Here is a 23,610-nt window from a genome sequence, read left to right on the forward strand (position 1 = left end):
AGAGACAGGCAGACACAGAGACAGGCAGACACAGAGACAGGCAGACACAGAGACAGGCAGACACAGAGAACAGGCAGACACAGAGACAGGCAGACACAGAGACAGGCAGACACAGAGACAGGCAGACACAGAGACAGGCAGACACAGAGACAGGCAGACACAGAGACAGGCAGACACAGAGACAGGCAGACACAGAGACAGGCAGACACAGAGACAGGCAGACACAGAGACAGGCAGACACAGAGACAGGCAGACACAGAGACAGGCAGACACAGAGACAGGCAGACACAGAGACAGGCAGACACAGAGACAGGCAGACACAGAGACAGGCAGACACAGAGACAGGCAGACACAGAGACAGGCAGACACAGAGACAGGCAGACACAGAGACAGGCAGACACAGAGACAGGCAGACACAGAGACAGGCAGACACAGAGACAGGCAGACACAGAGACAGGCAGACACAGAGACAGGCAGACACAGAGACAGGCAGACACAGAGACAGGCAGACACAGAGACAGGCAGACACAGAGACAGGCAGACACAGAGACAGGCAGACACAGAGACAGGCAGACACAGAGACAGGCAGACACAGAGACAGGCAGACACAGAGACAGGCAGACACAGAGACAGGCAGACACAGAGACAGGCAGACACAGAGACAGGCAGACACAGAGACAGGCAGACACAGAGACAGGCAGACACAGAGACAGGCAGACACAGAGACAGGCAGACACAGAGACAGGCAGACACAGAGACAGGCAGACACAGAGACAGGCAGACACAGAGACAGGCAGACACAGAGACAGGCAGACACAGAGACAGGCAGACACAGAGACAGACAGACACAGAGACAGACAGACACAGAGACAGACAGACACAGAGACAGACAGACACAGAGACAGACAGACACAGAGACAGACAGAGAGACAGACAGAGACAGACAGACAGACAGACAGACACAGACAGACACAGACAGACACAGACAGACACAGACAGAGACAGACAGACACAGACAGACACAGACAGACACAGACAGACACAGACAGACACAGACAGACACAGACAGACACAGACAGACACAGACAGACACAGACAGACACAGGACAGACACAGACAGACAGACACAGACAGACAGACACAGACAGACAACAGACACAGACAGACACAGACAGACAGACACAGACAGACAGACACAGACAGACAGACACAGACAGACAGACACAGACAGACAGACACAGACAGACAGACACAGACAGACAGACACAGACAGACAGACACAGACAGACAGACACAGACAGACAGACACAGACAGACAGACAGACAGAGACAGACAGACAGACAGAGACAGACAGACAGACAGAGACAGACAGACAGAGACAGACAGAGAGAGAGAGACACACAGAGACACACACACACATGCACAGACACACGCGCACACACAGAGTGTAGCTAGCACATTAATTTGCTGAAATTCATGCTCCAGCGAGCAGAGGAGGCAACTCAGCTCATTGTCAACCGCGACCCAGTGGGTAGCGCACTCGACCCCGAGGCAGGGTGGGAGGGGTGGGGGGGACGTACCGCCATCCCATGGGGAAATGAGGGTCTGCAGCGCTACACTCAAAAAAGGGGGAAGGGGGAACGGCACTGCCCCTTTCTGCCTGCACGGTCCATCTTACTCCAAACAGTGCACTCACCAAGTTAAACCCGATAGAATTCCACCTGTTCAGGGGTTTGGAATCCCAGTGCAACAGTCAAAATACTTGGGAAATCCTGAGAAACTGCACTCGGGTTGAGTTTGGTTATTGGGGGGGTGGGTGGGTGATGGAGGGGATTTATACTTCCTCTCCATCGCTCTCTAACAAGCAACATGGCCCATCCTCCGGGATGGAAAACGATGCTTGCATTGGTACATTTAGTATGCGTCAATCCTGAACTGTGTGTGGCCCAGATTAGTCTGTACAGATTAAACCTGTACATCCGGACCCTACAGATAGAAGATTCCCAAGTTACAATTAACTTACCTTCTAGGGACCAAGCTTAAACATTGTTTTGTGTAGACAAATAGGAGCAGATTCCATCGCAGCATTCATTAATGGGGCATGGGCGTCACTGGCTGGGATGCACCATTTATCCCCCCATCCCTAATTGCCCCATGAGAAGGTGGTGGGTGAGCCGCCATCTTGAACCGTTGCTGTTCCCCGAGGTGTAGGTACACCCACAGTGCTGTTAGGGGCAGGGAGTTATCATGGAATAGAATCATAGAATCCCTACAGTGCAGAAAGAGGCCATTCGGCCCCATCAAGTCTGCACCGACCACAATCCCACCCAGGCCCTATCTGCACATCCTTCAGAGTGTGGGAGGAAACTGGAGCACCCGGAGGAAACCCACGCAGACACGGGGGGGGGGGGGGGGGGGGGGGGGGGGGAGAACATGCAGACTCCGCACAGACAGTGACCCGAGGCCAGGAATCGAACCCGGGTCCCTGGCGCTGTGAGGCAGCAGTGCTAACCCACTGTGCCGCCCATAGGTTAGGCGAATTGGCCATGGTAAATTGCCCCTTGGTGTCAGGGGGGTTAGCAGGGTGATTATGTGGGGTTACGGGGGATAGGGCCTGGGTGGGATTGTCAACGTAGACTTGATGGGCCAAATGGCCTTTGTCTGCACTGTATGGATTCTATTCTATGATTCCTCTATCACTGTTTTTTTAATTGTCCACCCACTGTTCATGGACTAGATGTGGCAGGAATGCAGAACTTGAGATATGCGATTCCACGGCCAATGGGATCGGGTTCGTAACTTGCTGCTTACGTTGTTTGGAAGACAAGTACTCCTGTGCTGTAGCAACATCTACTTCATCAACATTGTGCATTCACATTATAATAAAAGGGGAAAACAAAAACACCAAATTAAGTCTGGAAATAAGACCCGAGTTGTTTTTGAAGTCAACACACAAACCATTAACTGAATTGCTGCAAGGTGATTCGCTAAGAGATGATGGAACACCGCCCTGTTACCAGACCAGGTCCTTCCAAAAAAAAACCCCCACAAACTAACTGCCATCCCCAGTGGAGACAATAGGACAGAATAGCCCTCTCATCCTGTGCAACGTCCAGATGGGATTCTTGCGGATTCACCTTCCCACTCGGAATGTACAAAGAATGGGTCAAAAGCCAGCTGGAAGTTGCCCGGATGTCTGTGTGAGGATAAGTGCAAAAGCCATCAACCACAATCGCAGCACACCCGCAAATATTCGCATGTTTCAATCTCTCTCTCTCTCTCTCTGACTGTGGAAGCCAGCAAGGCGGTTTAGGAAGGCAAATGCAATGTTAGCTTCCATTTTGCAAGGATGAGAATATAAAAGCAGGGATGTACTGCCGAGGCTTTATCAGGCTCTGGTCAGACCCCAGTTGGAATATTGGGAGCAATTTTGGGCCCCTGTGTCTAGGAAGAACGTGCCAGCCCTGGAGAGGGTCAGGGGGTGTTGGATGGTGACAAATTGAGGGGTCTCACCCAGATCAACGACGTTAGGAGGAGGCGGGGGGGGGGGGGGGGGGTTTAAGAGTCTCAGGGCAGAAACTCACCCTTAACTTCTTCAAGCCCCAATTAACTCTAAAACTGGTCAAGCATGAAAAAAGGAAGGAACAACCAACTTGATTGGCTCGGAGTCCACTCCCAAAATGGAGGTAGCGATTTGAGAAGACCCAGTGCCAACAGAGGGGCCATTCAAAGCCCCCTCCTCCCCACCCCACCCTCGAGCTAACTCAACCTCACCTGCGTCTGGAAGACATTGCTGAACCTCCGCCCTGTGACTGGATTGGCTGTGTCTCCGTGGGTGAAACTCGAGCCTGTGCCGGCCTCCTCGTGCCCGAGGTATCCGCTCCGGGGGAATTCCCGGCCGATGGCTGGACCGAGCAAGGGGCGTCGGTCACGGGTGGCGGCGTGGGCTGGAGGAGGGGGGGCTGGGGAAGCAAGGGCGGAAGCGGGGGAGGGAGGCTGGGCCCGGCGGAGGGGTCCGGAGGAGGAGGAGGAGCCTGGGCGCGAGTGGGGGGAGGCGTGACCCGGCTTTCAGGCTGGCGTTCGCCGGTGGGTTTTCCGCTGGGGGTGGATTGGTTCCACGTGGAGGGGGACGCACAGCGGCTGAGGTCGGAGGAACCCGGTCTGGTCATCGGTTGGCCATCCTCTGGCGCGACCGCATTTTCACTTTTACCACCGAGCGTTGGGGTCCCGTCAGAAGCTTCACTCCTCTCGGCAGCGACGATCCGGTCATGTGTCTCGGGTGCACGGACTGACGTCTCCAACAACCCGTGGCCGTTACCTGTGCTTTCCTCCGTGGCCTCCAGTTGCCGAGCGCCCAAGTGCTCCACGTCAGTGCCGCTGGTTGGATCGGGCCCTGGGTCAAGAGGGGGAGAAGTATGGCCGTGCGTTTCTCCTGCCCACTTGCCGCTAGCAGCTCCGACCAAAGGCAGCGGAGATCCCGGCCTCCGCGTATTCCCAGCAGCCGCGGGTCTGCTCCTTGTGGAATCTTCCACCTTTCCCGGGATAGCCACCAGCCAACCGGGACGCGCAATTTCCCCTTCCAAACCCGCGACGGGATTACGGGAGGCGTCACCCCGGTACGTTCCGGGCGGAGAAACGGCATGAAGTTCGTCCGCCGACCCAACTGAGGTGACGGCCCGGTCGTTGTCCCCCCAGCTGCCGGTGGCGGATTCCTCATCGGGGGTCCCCACCGCGCTCGGAGTGAAGTCGGCACCTCCAGTTTCGGTGGGCTCCGCTTTCGGTTCCGCCCCGCCGTCCGTGGCCCTTTCGCCGGTCGCCAGATCCTGACCGGATATTTCCTCGGGGGAACACATCGGGTTGTTATTAATGGTAACCGCGGCAAAATTCCTCGGCGCTGGGGTAGGCGGAACCCGACGTACCTCAGCGGCCAACTTTACCGGATTCCGCACGCCCTCCGAATCAGGCGGGCAACTCCTCGGTGGCACCTGGGGAGGATTTGCGGAGATGTTCGTCTCCAACAGAGGGGAAGAGGGGAGGTGGAGTGAAGACTTTGGTTCGAGACACACCTCGGCTCGGGAATCCGCCGGCTCACCGGTCACATTTCTGGCCTCGTCGCCACTGTTCGACTGACATTCCGGGCTGGATCTCGGGCTCCAATCTCCGGGTGAACCACCGCGTTCCTCGACCTCCGCGGCGGAGGCCCCCTCCCCGTCAGGCGACTGCTGTGGACTGCCGTCGCTGGAGGAGGAGTTCTTGCCGGTCAGCTCCCGAAGCAGGGCCCGGGCGGACGTCCTGCCGCTCCCCCTTGGCAGGGCCCGCCTCTCCCGGCCCCCAGCTGGATCCGCCGCGGAGGAGTCGCCCCCGCCGGTGGTCTCGGCGTCCGAAGACCAGGAGGAGGAGCTGGAGCTCGGGAGAGGGGGCAGACGGGCCGCGATGGACTCTTCCACGGAAGGCGAGGGCGAGGCCGGGGGCGGCGCAGGGCGGGCAGCCACGGCAGGTGGGCTGTAGGCTACGTGCAGGCTGGCAAAGTTAGAGTTCGTCGCCCCTTCAGATCCCACCGCCACCATCGCAGGAGCAGGGCTGGAGGGGTGGGTTAGAGCAGAGAGGAGGGGAGGAGAGGGAGGAACTAAAGGCGAGAGAGTTTCAGCTTTTGTTTCAGCCTTTGGAGACACTTCCAATCTGTAAAAAGGACAGAAAAGCAGTCAGTGGTCCTTGCTGCGGCAGAGAATCACCCGCAGGGACTCTACGGACAGGGTTAGAACTCAACCACTCAGCAAACAAGACATCCTATCCCACCCCCTACACGGCCCTGTCAGTGACACAATGGTAAACGGAAAAGGACCCTCGAATCGCAATGCAGAGAGATTACCCCGCGGTCCAGAGGGACCCTTGTACACGAGTCAAAGGTTAGCATGCCGACACAGCAAGGGAGTAGGAATATTGCCCTTTCTGGCCAGGGGATTGGGCGACAAAAGGCGGGAAGTGGGTGGCACAGTGGGTTAGCACTGCTGCCTCACAGCGCAAGGGACCCGGGTTCGATTCCCAGCTTGGGTCACTGTCTGTGCGGAGTCTGCACGTTCTCCGCGTGTCTGCGTGGGTTTCCTCCCACAGTCCGAAAGACGTGCTGGTTAGGTGCTAAATTCTCCCTCAGTGTAACCCGGACAGGAGTGTGGCGACCATGGGGATTTTCACGGTAACTTCATTGCAGTGTTAATATAAGCCTACTTGTGACACTAATAAATAAACTTAAACAGCGACAGAAAGCGGTGGTTCCAGACCTGCGACTGGCTGGTCTTGTGACCTGCAACTTGGGTCATTCGGAGCACGTGACCCCCCCCGTCTCCCCCCCCGACCCCCCTCCCCACACTAGCTGCAGAGACGGACAGAACCCACCCGGTGAGAGCAAGATCACACGGCAATGTGTGGGAATAGTGTCAGAGTATTTACAGACAACACGCAGAGCGGGAGGAAGGGGACAGGTCGAGCAGTGAATCACCCCACCCATAACCAACTACAGCACTGGGCACACACGGTACACAAGACCATCTGAACGAGGAAGAAGAGTGCGTGATACGACCCCTCGAGCCCGCTCCCCCCCATCAATCCCACAATCCCCCCCGCTCCCCCACATCAATCCCACAATCCCCCCCGCTCCCCCACATAGAACATAGAACATAGAACATTACAGCGCAGAACAGGCCCTTCGGCCCACGATGTTGCACCGACCAGTTAAAAAAAAAACTGTGACCCTCCAACCTAAACCAATTTCTTTTCGTCCATGAACCTATCTACGGATCTCTTAAACGCCCCCAAACTAGGCGCATTTACAACTGATGCTGGCAGGGCATTCCAATCCCTCACCACCCTCTGGGTAAAGAACCTACCCCTGACATCGGTTCTATAACTACCCCCCCTCAATTTAAAGCCATGCCCCCTCGTGCTGGATTTCTCCATCAGAGGAAAAAGGCTATCACTATCCACCCTATCTAAACCTCTAGTCATCTTATATGTTTCAATAAGATCCCCTCTTAGCCGCCGCCTTTCCAGCGAAAACAATCCCAAATCCCTCAGCCTCTCCTCATAGGATCTCCCCTCCATACCAGGCAACATCCTGGTAAACCTCCTCTGCACCCTCTCCAAAGCCTCCACATCCTTCCTGTAATGTGGGGACCAGAACTGCACACAGTACTCCAAGTGCGGCCGCACCAGAGTTGTGTACAGTTGCAACATAACGCTACGACTCCGAAATTCAATCCCCCTACCAATAAACGCCAAGACACCATATGCCTTCTTAACAACCTTATCTACTTGATTCCCAACTTTCAGGGATCTATGCACACATACACCTAGATCCCTCTGCTCCTCCACACTATTCAAAGTCCTCCCGTTAGCCCTATACTCAACACATCTGTTATTCCTACCAAAGTGAATTACCTCACACTTCTCCGCATTAAACTCCATCCGCCACCTCTCGGCCCAACTTTGCAACCTGTCTAAGTCTTCCTGCAAACTACGACACCCTTCCTCACTGTCTACCACACCACCGACTTTGGTGTCATCAGCAAATTTGCTAATCCACCCAACTATACCCTCATCCAGATCATTAATAAATATTACAAACAGCAGTGGCCCCAAAACAGATCCCTGAGGTACACCACTTGTAACCGCACTCCATGATGAATATTTACTATCAACCACCACCCTCTGTTTCCTATCCGCTAGCCAATTCCTGATCCAATTTCCTAGATCACCCCCAATCCCATACATCTGCATTTTCTGCAGAAGCCTACCATGGTGAACCTTATCAAACGCCTTACTAAAATCCATATATACCACGTCCACTGCCTTGCTCCCCACATCAATCCCACAATCCCCCCCGCTCCCCCACATCAATCCCACAATCCCCCCCGCTCCCCCACATCAATCCCACAATCCCCCCTCTCCCCCCCATCAATCCCACAATCCCCCCCGCTCCCCCCCATCAATCCCACAATCCCCCCCGCTCCCCCACATCAATCCCACAATCCCCCCCTGCTCCCCCACATCAATCCCACAATCCCCCCCGCTCCCCCACATCAATCCCACAATCCACCCCCCTGCTCCCCCACATCAATCCCACAATCCCCCCCGCTCCCCCACATCAATCCCACAATCCCCCCCGCTCCCCCACATCAATCCCACAATCCCCCCCCCCGCTCCCCCACATCAATCCCACAATCCCCCCCGCTCCCCCCCATCAATCCCACAATCCCCCCTGCTCCCCCACATCAATCCCACAATCCCCCCCCCTGCTCCCCCACATCAATCCCACAATCCCCCCCGCTCCCCCACATCAATCCCACAATCCCCCCCGCTCCCCCACATCAATCCCACAATCCCCCCCCCGCTCCCCCACATCAATCCCACAATCCCCCCCGCTCCCCCCCATCAATCCCACAATCCCCCCTGCTCCCCCACATCAATCCCACAATCCCCCCCCCGCTCCCCCACATCAATCCCACAATCCCCCCCGCTCCGCCCCATCAATCCCACAATCCCCCCCCCTGCTCCCCCACATCAATCCCACAATCCCCCCCCCGCTCCCCCACATCAATCCCACAATCCCCCCCGCTCCCCCACATCAATCTCACAATCCCCCCCGCTCCCCCACATCAATCCCACAATCCCCCCCGCTCCCCCACATCAATCCCACAATCCCCCCCCTGCTCCCCCACATCAATCCCACAATCCTCCCTGCTCCCCCACATCAATCCCACAATCCCCCCTGCTCCCCAACATCAATCCCACAATCCCCCCTGCTCCCCACATCAATCCCACAATCCCCCCCGTTCCCCCACATCAATCCCACAATTCCCCCCCCCGCTCCCCCAACATCAATCCCACAATCCCCCCTGCTCCCCCACATCCCACAATCCCCCCGTGCTCCCCCACATCAATCCCACAATCCCCCCATGCCCCCACATCAATCCCATGATCCCCCCTGCTCCCCAACATCCCACAATCCCCCCGTGCTCCCCCACATCAATCCCACAATCCCCCCATGCCCCCACATCAATCCCATGATCCCCCCTGCTCCCCAACATCCCACAATCCCCCCCACATCCCACAATCCCCCCCGCTCCCCCACATCAATCCCACAATCCCCCCTGCTCCCCCACATCCCACAATCCCCCCGTGCTCCCCCACATCAATCCCACAATCCCCCCATGCCCCCACATCAATCCCATGATCCCCCCTGCTCCCCAACATCCCACAATCCCCCCCACATCCCACAATCCCCCCCGCTCCCCCACATCAATCCCACAATCCCCCCCGCTCCCCCACTTCCCAGTCCCCCCTGCCCCCCCACATCCCACAATCCCCCCCATGCCCCCACATCAATCCCATGATCCCCCCTGCTCCCCAACATCCCACAATCCCCCCACCCCCCCACATCCCACAATCCCCCCCGCTCCCCCACATCAATCCCACAATCCCCCCCGCCCCCCCACATCCCACAATCCCTCCCGCTCCCCCACATCAATCCCACAATCCCCACCAGCTCCCCCACATCCCACAATCCCCCCTGCCCCCCCACATCCCACAATTGCCCCCCCCGCTCCCCCACATCAATCCCACAATCCCCCCCCGCTCCCCCACATCCCAATCCCCCCCGCTCCCCCACATCAATCCCACAATCCCCCCCGCTCCCCCACATCAATCCCACAATCCCCCCCGCTCCCCCACATCAATCCCACAATCCCCCCCGCTCCCCCACATCAATCCCACAATCCCCCCCGCTCCCCCACATCAATCCCACAATCCCCCCCGCTCCCCCACATCAATCCCACAATCCCCCCCGCTCCCCCACATCAATCCCACAATCCCCCCCGCTCCCCCACATCAATCCCACGATCCCCCCCGCTCCCCCACATCAATCCCATGATCCCCCCTGCTCCCCAACATCCCACAATCCCCCCCGCTCCCCCACATCAATCCCACAATCCCCCCCGCCCCCCCACATCCCACAATCCCTCCCGCTCCCCCACATCAATCCCACAATCCCCACCAGCTCCCCCACATCCCACAATCCCCCCTGCCCCCCCACATCCACAATTCCCCCCCCCGCTCCCCCACATCAATCCCACAATCCCCCCCCGCTCCCCACATCCCAATCCCCCCCGCTCCCCCACATCAATCCCACAATCCCCCCCGCTCCCCCACATCAATCCCACAATCCCCCCCGCTCCCCCACATCAATCCCACAATCCCCCCCACATCAATCCCACAATCCCCCCGCTCCCCCACATCAATCCCACAATCCCCCCGCTCCCCCACATCAATCCCACAATCCCCCCCGCTCCCCACATCAATCCCACAATCCCCCCTGCTCCCCCACATCCCACAAACCTCCCGTTCCCCCACCTCCCATCGCTCCCCAACATCCCAAAATCCCCTCTGCTGCCCCACAGCTTCCCAACAATGCCCCACAATCCCCCTGCGCCCCCACAGCAATCCCACAATCCCCCCTGCGCCCCCACAGCAATCCCACAATCCCCCCTGCGCCCCCACAACAATCCCACAATCCCCCCTGCCCCCCCCACATCCCACAATCCCCCCCCCCCCGCTCCCCCACATCCCACAATCCTCCCAGCTCCCCCGCATCCCACACATCCCCCCGCTCCCCACTCCCAAACTCCCCCCATTCCCCAATTCCCCCCCGTCCCACAATCCCCGTCCCACAATCCCCCCCTGCTCCCCCACATCCCACAATTCCCCCTGCTGCCCCACATCCCACAATTCCCCCTGCTGCCCCACATCCCACAATTCCCCCTGCTGCCCCACATCCCACAATTCCCCCTGCTGCCCCACATCCCACAATTCCCCCTGCTGCCCCACATCCCACAATTCCTCCCACTCCCCCACAATTCCCAAGTGTTCAATCTGTCCCTGCCTTAAATATTCTCAACGATGGTGCACCCACAACCCTCTGGGGGTCGAGAATGCCAAAGATCATTAGATATAGGAGCAGGATTAGGCCTTTCGGCCCATCGAGTCTGCTCCGCCATTCAATCATGGCTGACATGATTCTCATCCCCTTTCCCCTGCCTTCTCCCCGTCACCCTCGATCCCCTCATTGATCAAGGATTCGCAACCCTCTGAGTGAGGAGATTTCTCCTCAATCTCAGTCCAAAATGACCGGGCCCTCCTTATCCTGAGATTGTGCGCCTCCCCCACCCCCCCCCCACCCCCCTCCCTCCCTCCCTCCCCCCTCCCATTTCTCAGTCCACCCTGTCAAACCCCTTCAGGATCGTGTTTGTTGCATGAGATTACCACTCATTCTTCTGAAACTCAACAGAACATCGACCCAATTCACTCGGCTTTGATCATAGGACAGCCCCTCACCCCAGGGACCAATCCGGTGAGCCTCCACTGCACCACCTCCAAAACCCTTCCTTAGATATGGAGACCAGGACTGTGCATTGTGTCCCAGGTGTGGTCTCACCAAGACCCGCGTGCAATTGGGGCGAGACTTCTTGATCCTTTGACTCCGGCCATTCACCATGAAGGCCAGGCTGCCATTTGACCCCCCCAGGTGTTTCCTGTACCTACGTGCTAACTTCCTGCATCCAAGTACGCCCACTGACTGTCGACATATAAAACATAAGACCATAAAGGCACAGGAGCAGAATTAGGCCACTCGGCCCATCGAGTCTGCTCCGCCATTCAGTCATGGCTGATATTTTTCTCATCCCCATGGAGATGTGCGGTGGCCCCGTGGAATTATCACTAAGACTATTAATCCAGAAATTCAACTAATGTTCTGGGGACCCGAGTTCGAATCCCGCCACAGCAGATGGTGGAATTTGAATTCAATTTTTTAAATAAATCTGGAATTGTGAATCTACTGATGACCATGAAACCATTGTCGATTGTCGGAAAAACCCACCTGGTTCCCTTTAGGGAAGGAAATCTGCCATCCTTACCCGGTCTGGCCTACATGTGACTCCAAAGCCACAGCAATGTGGTTGACTCTCGAATGCACTCCAAGAGCAACTAAAGATGGACGGGCAGAGTGGGTTAGCACTGCTGCCTCACAGCACCAGGGACCTGGGTTCCATTCCCGGCTTGGGTCACTGTCTGTGTGGAATTTGCACGTTCTCCCCGTGTCTGCGTGGGTTTCCTCCGGGTGCTCCGGTTTCCTCCCACAGTCCGAAAGCTGTGCGGGTTAGGTAGACTGGAAAATTGACCCAGAGTGTCAGGGGGACTAGCTAGGGTAAATGCCTGGGGTTACCGGGATAGAGCCTGGGTGGGATGGTGGTCGGTGCAGACTCGATGGGCCGAATGGCCTCCATCTGCACTGTAGATGCTGGCCAGTCAGCGACGCCCACGAATTATAAAAAAAAACCTCTCGCACCTTGTCTGGAATATATTCTGCCGTTCTGTTAGCCCCACCAGGGTGAATAAATCTCACGCCGCTGCGATTGTAGCCATCTTGTTACCCACAATGCAATGCATCAAATGGCAGCCTTGCGTGCGCCATTTTGTTCTATGATGGGCCAGTGCAGCGCCCCAATCACAGGGTCACAATTACCCCCCCTCCCCTGCACACCTCCCACCCCCTGCTAGATCAATCCCTCACGGAAGGGGAGACAGACAATGGGTGGTTCGGGAAGACAGGCCACTGGCCATGAAAATGGCCGCCACATTCAACATGGCTACCCGCCGAAACGAGACAAGGTGTCGACGAGGCTTACTTGGGCTTGACAGCTGCCGTCCGGCTCGACCACACCGAGTTACTCGGTGGCTTCTTCACCTCCTCCGTCCTCTCTTCGAAGGGGTTTCGCGTTTCCTTCGCCTCGGGAGCTTTGACGGCTTCCGTCTTCCGGGGGAAAAAGGACATCAGGCCCCCTCTCCTGGTCTCCTCCTTTTTGGTCACCTGCTCGGCCTTGGGCACCTCGGGCTTTGCCACAGGGGGAGCCGTTTTCTCCCCCTCCGTCACCTCATCATCGAAGGGGTTGAGAGACCTGCCGCCCATTCCGGAAGCCTCCGCCTTCTGCTCCATCCCCTTCCTCCCGGTGCTGGCGGCCAACGGCTGGCTCTCTTTCTCCTCCTGGACTCTGTCCAGCCGCTGGGGGTCCGGCGGGTCGCCGACGCTCCCCTCCGCCCGGGCGTTCGGCGGAGAGGCCGAGACGGGGGGCTGGTCACCGGGACTGGAGCCCCGCGACGGCCGGGAAGGGGAGACCGGGCCGGCGGCCTCGGGCGGGTCGGCCGAGGATCTGCCCGTCAGGTCTTCAGCGGAGGTGTAGAACTGGCTGCTGTACAAGGGCTTGGGGTCAGTCCGCAGTCTCGCCGGCGTGGGTGGGCCGGGCTCCTCGGTGTACACGTGGCTGCCGTTAATGCACAGGTTGGACTGGGACATGGGGTCACTCTTGGGCTTCAGGCCGCCGAACAGGAACAGGGGGTCCTTCCTCACGTTGCCAGGCGCAGCGAAATTCAGCTGCTTGGTGTCGGCGCTGGCTGCCCGCTTGTGGCTCCTGATCTTTGGGACGTACAGGGTCTTGTTGGAGCTCTCCTCTATAAAATTAGACAAGAAAAAAAGAGTTAATCTCCCGTCATTTACAACATTTGGCAGAATCCATAGAATCCGACAGTGCAGAAGGAAGCCATTCGGCCCATCGAGTCTGCACCGACCACAATCCAACCTAGGTCCTATCCCCATAACCCTATGCATTTACCTTGGCTAAGTCCCCCTGACACTAAGGGGCAATTTAGCATGGCCAATCCATCTAACCTGAACATCTTTGGACACTAGGGGGCAATTTAGCATGGCCAATCCACCTCACCAGCACATCCTTGGACTGTGGGAGGAATCCGGAGCACCCGGAGGAAACCCACGCAGACACGGGGAGAACGTGCAGACTCCACACAGACAGTGACCCAATCCAGGAACTGAACCCGGGTCCCTGGAGCCGAGAGGCAGCAGTGCTAACCACTGTGCCACCGTGCCGACCCACCCCCGGGCCACGTTCACGGAGACACCCCCACACTGGAGGGTCAGTGGTTGGGAATGTCGCCGAATAAACTGAGGGACAAAGCAAGAAGGGGCAGCCCCTCAAATAGGAACTCCCCACAACAAAAAAATAAAAAGTGAAACTGAAAACATCAAAGCAAACTGTGATTAAAGGGGTCCTTTAATAAGGCATCCTAGTCCCTGCGGTGCCCAACGAGCATGGAAGGCCTCGATAGTGCCCGTGGATTCCGCACGCTCCCTCTCCAGGGACACTCAACTGTGAATATAACCACGGGAGAGGGGATCAGATCGGACGCGCGCCCCCCCCCCCCCCACCTGCTGCCTGGACCTGTTTATAGAACAAAGAAAATTACAGCACAGGAACAGGCCCTTCGGCCCTCCAAGCCTGCACCGAACATGCTGCCCGTCTGAACTAAAACCCCCTCCCCTTCCAGGGACCATATCCCTCTATTCCCATCCTATTCATGTATTTGTCCAGACGCCCCTTAAAACTCACTATCATATCTGATTCCACTACCTCCCCCGGCAGCGAGTTCCAGGCACCCACCACCCTCTGTGTAAAAAAAAACTTGTGGTGGGTTTAGCCAGTCCCAGGAGCAGATTCACGAGGGGACCTCCCCACCCCACCCCCCCTCTCCGCACGAGGTGTCCCATGATCAGGAGCGTGGGTGAAATGCGGAAGGTTCTTTTAAGTAACTAGCAGTGGCGTCCAACACAGCCCATGTAAACATGGTCCATGGACTCCACGAGACCACACAAAGAACAGGTGACTCGGGGGGTCCGTGAACCGTATGGGGGTTGTACGGGGCTGCCGCACGCAACACCCTCCACCCCCAGGTTCCCCAATGTTAAAAGAGGAGGACTGGGTCCGCAGAGGGACCTCCACCTCCACACGGCAACAAGGCAACGCCAAGGCTTGTCCCAGGTGATAGGCGAGGGCATGGAAGTGAAGGGTGCACAGCGGCAGCATGTACAGGAAACCTCTCCGCACAGCAGCAAAGAAAGGGCACGGGGAGGGGGGGCATTTCCGCGAGATGGCTCAGGTCGTGGGGAAGCAACACCCCACTCTCCCCCCTGTCCCCCCCACCCCTGCTGTCTCCAGGACAGGAGTTACGATGAGTGACGTCGTGCAGAGTTAAGTTAATTTGCCATTTCGCAAAAGGAAACAATGCAACAAGAGAAATCATATCTGCACATTATCTTGGGGCAATGGGAGCTCTGGAGCATTCCGTGACGGAGTGACAAGGTAGGGTTGACCAGGGTGGGTGCATTCCTGACAGTGACATTCCAATTATCCTTTTCACCTGGTAGGTTACAGCTCCGGTCATCTCCCAGCTGTCCAAAATCCACGTCACAAAAGCCTGGGAATGGTGTTGACACTGGGGTGCACAAAGCGACTCTCAGCTGCTGGATTTGGACGCTAAGAGGCAATTTAGCATGGCCAATCCACCTAACCTACACATCTTTGGACACTAAGGGGCAATTTAGCATGGCCGATCCACCTAACCCGCATATCTTTGGACTGTGGGAGGAAACCGGAGCACCCGGAGGAAACCCATGCAGACACGGGGAGAACATGCAAACTCCACAGAGTCACCCAAGGCCGGAATGGAACCTGGGCCACTGGTGCTGTGACGCAGTAGTGATTAGAATCATAGAATCCTACATGTGCAGAAGGAGGCCATTCTGCCCATCGAGGCTGCACTGACCACAATCCAACCTAGGCCCTAATCCCATAACCCCTTGTATTTACCCTGCTAATCCCCCTGACACTAAGGGGCAATTTAGCACGGCCAATCCACCTAACCTGCACATCTTTAGATTTGATTTATTACTGTCACATGTATTAGTATACAGTGAAAAGTATTGTTTGATTAGCAGCGCTAACTGCTGTGCAACCCCTCCCTAAAACCCCTTCACCCTCTTTCTAAAGGTGCTCAGTCAAAACCCAAGTCTCTGGGCAAATGCCAAGACTTAGCGTCGAAGGTTCCGATCATGGCCCCATCAAGGGCTTTGCGATACCTCACTTGGCGAAAAGACACTGCACAAACACAACTGGGTCATGGGAAAGTCAAATACCTTCAGCGGAGTCGTGCAGCTGTATCTCAGTGAAGTCTTCCTTCTCAAAGTTCCTCGCTTTCTTCGAGTTTCCGGGGGACGAGGGGAGATCGGTGGGGATCACGGACATGGACTGGGAGAGGGACGTGCGCTGGAGGTTGGATTTCGGGAACAACTTCTTCAGTTTGGACTTCTTCTTCTTGTCCGCCGCCGCCGTGGCGACCGCTGTGTCATCGTCGCTGTCGCCCGGGACGTTGAGGCTGGGGACGATGGCCGACGCCGAGTCGGAGAAGCCATCTTTCTTCTTCCCCTTGAACTTGTCCTTCAGCCGCCCCAGAGTTGAGCGGGATTTGTCCTTCATCGACAGGTCAAACATGCTGGCTGTCATGTTGTTCCGCACAAACTGGATGTCCGCCTCGATTTCCCCTCTCTCCTTCTCCTTCTTCCCGTTCTTGGACTGCAGCTTGTACCACCTTGAAAAGAGGGGAGGCAGAATCCCATTAGAATCAACTTGCCCTAGCAAATGTGAAACTCATATACCACATTAAAAACATGAAATAAAAAGGTGCGAATGAATTATTTTTTATTCATTCAGGGGACGTGGCAGTCGCCAGGATTTATTGCCCATCCCTAATTGCCCTTGAACTGAGTAGTTTGCTCAGCCCTTTCATTTATTAGTCAACCACATTGGGGGCGGCACAGTGGTTAGCACTGCTGCCCCTCAGCACCAGGGACCCGGGTTCGATTCCCGACTTGGGTCACTGTCTGTACGGAGCCTGCACATTCTCCCTGTGCCTCCGTGGGTTTCCTCCGACATTCCAAAGATGTGCGGGTTAGGTGGATTGGCCATGCTAAATTGCCCCTGCACCCAAAGATATGCGGGTTAGGTGAGTTGGCCATGCTAAATTGCCCCTTAGTGTCCTCCGGGTGCTCCAGTTTCCCCCCCAACAAGTCCGAAAGACGTGCTGGTTAGGTGCTAAATTCTCCCTCAGTGTAACCCGAACAGGAGTGTGGCAACTAGGGGATTTTCACAGTAACTTCATTGCAGTGTTAATGTAAGCCAACTTATGACACTCCTCCAGTCTTCGAACAGACATCAGCATGGAACCTGTACCAAGTGAAGGCCATTCTTCGCAGAGGAAGAGAGTCTTATCAATCAGCTCAGACTGCTTACGATACAATGCAACTCTGCAAGAAAAGTGGGTGCTCATGCAATTAGCTGGCCAACATTACTTGCACCGTGGTCCCTTCAAGAAGTGATCCTTTGTGGACCACATGAACAGGCCGGAACCAATGGAGCGCGAGCACGTGAACCTTGTGAGACTAATTTTTTTTAAAAACAGGTTTTGTAGTCACATGTAGGCCAGACCAGGCAAGGACGGCCGATTTCCTTTCCTAAAAAAGGACATCAGTGAAGCAGGTGGGTTTTTCCGACAATGGGTCATCAGTAGATTCTTAATTCCAGATTTTGTTCATCGAATTCAAATTTCACCATCTGCCGTGGTGGGATTCGTACCCGGGGTCCCCAGGACATCACCCTGGGTCTCTGGATTACTAGTCCAGTGACGATATCACTCGGCACCAAATGGAGGAGCTAGTCGACGTGGATTCGGTGTGACTGGTTGAGCAACGTCAGTCAGGCTACCAAGAATAAATCCCAAATTCTTTTGTCGGGGACAATGACTCTCTTGCCCAAGCCCAAACCCACGGAGCTACACACTGGGGTCTCAGGTTTTTTTATTCATTCGTGGGACATGGGTGATGGCCTCGTGAGTACTATCGCTAGACAATTAATCCAGGAACTTGACTAATGTTCTGGGGACCCCGGGTTCGAATCCCACCACAGCAGATGGTGGAATTTGAATTCAATATAAAAAAGATTGGAATTAAGAATCTACTGATGAAACCATTGTCGGAAAAACCCATCTGGCTCACGATGTCCTTGAGGGAAGGAAATTTTTTTTTTATTCTTTCGTGGGACATGGGCGTCGCTGGCTGGGCCAACATTTATTGCCCATTCCTAGTTGCCTGAGGGCAGTTGAGAGTCAACCACATTGCTGTGGCTCTGGAGTCACATGTAGGCCAGACCAGGGTAAGGACGGCAGATTTCCTTCCCTCAAGGGAACGAGATGGGTTTTTCCGACAATTGACAATGGGTCATCAGTAGATTCTTAATTCCAATTTATTTTTCATTGAATTCAAATTCCACCATCTGCCGTGGCGGGATTCGAACCCGGGCTCCCCCAGAACATTAGCTGACTTTCTCGATCCATAGTCTCATGGTGATACCACTAGGCCATCAACTCCCCCTGAAATCTGCCATCCTTACCCGGTCTGGCCTACATGTGACCCCAGAGCCACAGCAATGTGGTTGACTCTCAACTGCCCTCGAGCAACTAGGGATGGGCAATAAATGCTGGCCCAGCCAGCGACGCCCATGTCCCACGGATGAATTTTTAAAAAATTGATAAGAGTGTGTGCGAGAGAGAGAAAATATGTGGAACTTAAATGTTCCGATAAAAAGTCAAAGAGTCACCAAGATAATATCACTCCAGCTATCAAAGGTGACCAGAGATAACAAAGCTCTTGTCATTAGAACAATATACAAAAGAAAAAATAATCTCTCGGGTTTTGAGAAAGATAAACGGGGTAAATTATTTACACTGGATTAATGGGTCAGAGTCCAGAAGTTCCAGGATGACCACAATGGTTGACACAGAAACCCTTCTGTGGGATCTGCTCCCCCTTCCCCCAACCAACCGGAGGATACCTAAGCATTGGGAAAGAATTAAATGGGAGGTGTGTGTGTGTGTGTTTTGGAATGTCAACAGAGGTGCGGTGGGGGCCTCCGCCTGTTCCTCGTTGTACCATCTATTAACCAGACCGACTTTTGCCACGAACAAAGAGCAAGCAAGGCTGGCCAAGTTGGCAGCACTTGGCAAAAGGAGGCCCCGGTCTCGGCGATAAGATTCTCCAGCCTTCACGTCGATTTACATCTCTCGTCTCCGAGGCTCGGTTTGGGGAAGGCAGGGAACAAAGAGGCGACCAAATTAACCGTACACCAAGTACTGAAGGCACCCCCCCCCGCCCTCAGGAATCCAGCCTGGCTTGCTGCTGAGGGGAACATTCCGGAGATGCTTTCACGGGAATGTGGGCGCGACCTGTCATTAAAATATCTCTCATCTTGGACGGGGCCCAGACTCCAGCTGAGGGGTTACTTTGATGTCAATCTAACCCATACCCCACCCCCTTCACAATCAGGGCACACTTCGAACTGCGGGTCTAGGGCACCCACCCCCCCCCCCCCCCCCCCCCTCCCCACCCCTCACTCCCCAACACCCTCCCAGGTGACACTCTGAAACATAGAATCCCGACAGTGCAGAGGGAGGCCATTTGGCCCATCGAGCCTGCAGTGACAACAATCCCAGCCAGGCCCTAGCCCTGTTACCCCACAATTACCCCAGCTAGTCCCCCTGATACAAAGAACAAAGAACAGTACAGCACAGGAAACAGGCCCTTCGGTCCTCCAAGCCTGTGCCGCTCCTTGGTCCAACTAGACCAATCGTTTGTATCCCTCCATTCCCAGGCTGCTCGTGAGACTATCCAGGTAAGTCTTAAACGATGTCAGCGTGCCTGCCTCCACCACCCTACTTGGCAGCGCATTCCAGGCCCCCACCACCCTCTGTGTAAAAAACGTCCCTCTGATATCTGAGTTATACTTCGCCCCTCTCAGCTTGAGCCCATGACCCCTCGTGATCGTCACCTCCGACCTGGGAAAAAGCTTCCCACCGTTCACCCTATCTATACCCTTCATAATCTTGTACACCTCTATTAGATCTCCCCTCATTCTCCGTCTTTCCAGGGAGAACAACCCCAGTTTACCCAATCTCTCCTCATAGCTAAGACCCTCCATACCAGGCAACATCCTGGTAAACCTTCTCTGCACTCTCTCTAACGCCTCCACGTCCTTCTGGTAGTGCGGCGACCAGAACTGGACGCAGTACTCCAAATGTGGCCTAACCAGCATTCTATACAGCTGCATCATCAGACTCCAGCTTTTATACTCTATACCCCGTCCTATAAAGGCAAGCATACCATATGCCTTCTTCACCACCTTCTCCACCTGTGTTGCCACCTTCAAGGATTTGTGGACTTGCACACCTAGGTCCCTCTGTGTTTCTATACTCCTGATGACTCTGCCATTTATTGTATAACTCCTCCCTACATTATTTCTTCCAAAATGCATCACTTCGCATTTATCCGGATTAAACTCCATCTGCCACCTCTCCGCCCAATTTTCCAGCCTATCTATATCCTGCTGTATTGCCCGACAATGCTCTTCGCTATCCGCAAGTCCAGCCATCTTCGTGTCATCCGCAAACTTGCTGATTACACCAGTTACACCTTCTTCCAAATCATTTATATATATCACAAATAGCAGAGGTCCAAGTACAGAGCCCTGCGGAACACCACTGGTCACAGACCTCCAGCCGGAAAAAGACCCTTCGACCACTACCCTCTGTCTCCTATGGCCAAGCCAGTTCTCCACCCATCTAGCTACTTCTCCTTGTATCCCATGAGCCTTAACCTTCTTAACCAACCTGCCATGTGGGACTTTGTCAAATGCCTTACTGAAATCCATATAGATGACATCCACGGCCCTTCCTTCATCAACCGTTTTTGTCACTTCCTCAAAAAACTCCACCAAATTTGTAAGGCACGACCTCCCTCTTACAAAACCATGCTGTCTGTCACTAATGAGATTGTTCTGTTCTAAATGCACATACATCCTGTCTCTCAGAATCCTCTCCAACAACTTCCCTACCACGGACGTCAAGCTCACCGGCCTATAATTTCCTGGGTTATCCCTGCTACCCTTCTTAAACAACGGGACCACATTCGCTATCCTCCAATCCTCAGGTACCTCACCCGTGTCCAAAGAAGCGACAAAGATTTCCGTCAGAGGCCCAGCAATTTCATCTCTCGTCTCCCTGAGCAGTCGAGGATAGATGCCATCAGGCCCTGGGGCTTTGTCAGTTTTAATGTTCCCTAAAAAACCTAACACTTCCTCTCTTGTAATGGAGATTTTCTCTAACAGGTCAACACCTCCCTCCGAGACACTCCTGGTTAACACGCCCCTCTCCTTCGTGAATACCGATGCAAAGTATTCATTTAGGATCTCCCCTATTCCCTTGGTTCTAAGCATAATTCCCCTCCTTTGTCCCCGAGAGGTCCGATTTTCTCCCTGACAACTCTTTTGTTCCTAACGTATGAATAGAATGCCTTAGGATTCTCCTTAATCCTGCCTGCCAAGAACATCTCGTGACCTCTTTTTGCCCTTCTAACTCCCCATTTGAGTTCTTTCCTACTCTCTCTGTATTCCTCCAGAGCTCCATCTGTTTTCAGTTGCCTGGACTTAACGTACGCCTCCCTTTTCATTTTAATCAGATCCTCAATTTCCCTGGTCATCCATGGCTCTCGAATCCTACCTTTCCTATCTTTCCTTTTTACAGGCACATGCCTATCCTGCAGCCTTATCAATAGTTCCTTAAAAGACTCCCACATGCCAGACGTGGACTTACCCTCGAACATCCTCTCCCAATCAACATCCACCAATTCCTGCCTAATCCGGCTGTAGTCAGCCTTCCCCCAATTTAGCACCCTGCCCGTAGGACAGCACTCATCCTTGTCCATTACTATCCTAAAGTTAACAGAGTTGTGGTCACTATTTGCCACATGTTCCCCTACCGAAACTTTGACGACCTGACCGGGCTCATTTCCCAGAACTAGGTCCAGTATAGCCCCCTCTCTAGTCGGGCTATCTACATACTGTTCCAAAGAACCTTCCAGTATACGAAGGGGCAATTTAAGCATGGCCAATCCACCTAACCCGCACATCTTTGGACACTGAGGGGCAATTTAGCATGGTCAATCCACCTACCCTGAACATCTTTGGACACTAAGGGGCAATTTAGCATGGCCAATCCACCTAACCTGCACATCTTTGGACACTAAGGGACAATTTAGCATGGCCAATCCACCTAACCTGCACATCTTTGGACACTAAGGGACAATTTAGCATGGCCAATCCACCTAACCTGCACATCTTTGGACACTAAGGGACAATTTAGCATGGCCAATCCACCTAATCTGCACATCTTTGGACACTAAGGGACAATTTAGCATGGCCAATCCACCTAACCTGCACATCTTTGGACACTAAGGGACAATTTAGCATGGCCAATCCACCTAACCTGCACATCTTTGGACGCTAAGGGACAATTTAGCATGGCCAATCCACCTAACCTGCACATCTTTGGACACTAAGGGGCAATTTAGCATGGCCAATCCACCTAACCTGCACATCTTTGGACGCTAAGGGACAATTTAGCGTGGCCAATCACGGTAACCTACACGTCTTTCGGACTGTGAGAGGAAACCGGAGCACCCGGAGGCAACCCACGCCGACACGAGGAGAATGTGCAAACTCCGCACAGACAGTGACCCAAGCCGGGAATCGAACCCGGGTCCCTGGAGCTGTAAGGCAGCAGTGCTAACCACCGTGAATGGTGGCTGGCGCTACCCACGATACACACTGGCAGCAATTTTTTCGCGATGCCACGGTCGAGCAGTTTTAAGAGGAAATGTGCCAATAATCCAATAACCTGAAAGACAAGTTAAACTTTCGCAGATCCTGCTCAGTGCTTTAAAAGTTTTATTTATTCCTGTCACAAGTAGGATTTCATACAAACACATGGGGAACACCACCACCTGCAAGTTCCCCTCCGAGCCACTCACCATCCCGACTTGGAAATATATCGGCCGTTCCTTCACTGTCGCTGGGTCAAAATCCTGGAACTCCCTCCCCAACAGCACGGTGGGTGTACCTACACCACACGGACTGACTGATGTCCAATATCAATCCTGGAACTCCCCCCCCTAACAGCACTGTGGGTGTACCTACACCACACGGACTGACTGATGTCCAATAACAATCCTGGGACTCCCTCCCTAACAGCACTGTGGGTGTACCTACACCACACGGACTGACTGATGTCCAATAACAATCCTGGAACTCCCTCCCTAACAGCACTGTGGGTGTACCTACACCACACGGACTGCAGCAGGTTCGAGGCAGCGGCTCACCCACCGCCTTCTCAAGAGGCAATTAGAGATGGGCAATAAATGCTGATCTCACCAGCAACGCCCACATCCCATTAATGTTTTTTAAAAATCAGGATATTTTGGGGGAATTGAGAAACCATATCATCTTAGAAAGTGAATGATCTGCATGTCTCTCTTCCTGGCGCGGTGGCACAGTGGGTTAGCACTGCTGTCTCACAGCGCCAGGGACCCGGGGTCGATTCCCGGTTTGGGTCACTGTCTGTGCGGAGTCTGCATGTTCTCCCCCGTGTCTGCGTGGGTTTCCTCCCACACGCCAAAGATGTGCAGGTTAGTTGGATTGGCCGTGCTAAATTGCCCCTTGGTGTCCAAAGATGTGCAGGTTAGGTGGATTGGCCATGCTAAATTGCCCCTT

General features: G+C 54.8%; 1 protein-coding gene across 1 annotated transcript in view; it reads right to left on the reverse strand.

The window, feature by feature from the left end:
* The window catches only part of LOC144487092 (rab11 family-interacting protein 1-like), a 46,543-nt gene that overhangs the window by 4,636 nt on the left and 18,297 nt on the right, over window positions 1-23,610 (reverse strand). Inside the window, exons 3-5 of the mRNA XM_078205153.1 lie at window positions 16,095-16,546; window positions 12,739-13,558; window positions 3,776-5,680 (exon numbers count right to left, since the gene is read on the reverse strand). Of these exons, the coding sequence (XP_078061279.1) occupies window positions 3,776-5,680; window positions 12,739-13,558; window positions 16,095-16,546 (3,177 nt within the window). The remainder of the gene's footprint in view (window positions 1-3,775; window positions 5,681-12,738; window positions 13,559-16,094; window positions 16,547-23,610) is intronic.

This window comes from Mustelus asterias, unplaced genomic scaffold (assembly GCF_964213995.1).
Source record: "Mustelus asterias unplaced genomic scaffold, sMusAst1.hap1.1 HAP1_SCAFFOLD_587, whole genome shotgun sequence".
NCBI lineage: Eukaryota > Metazoa > Chordata > Chondrichthyes > Carcharhiniformes > Triakidae > Mustelus > Mustelus asterias.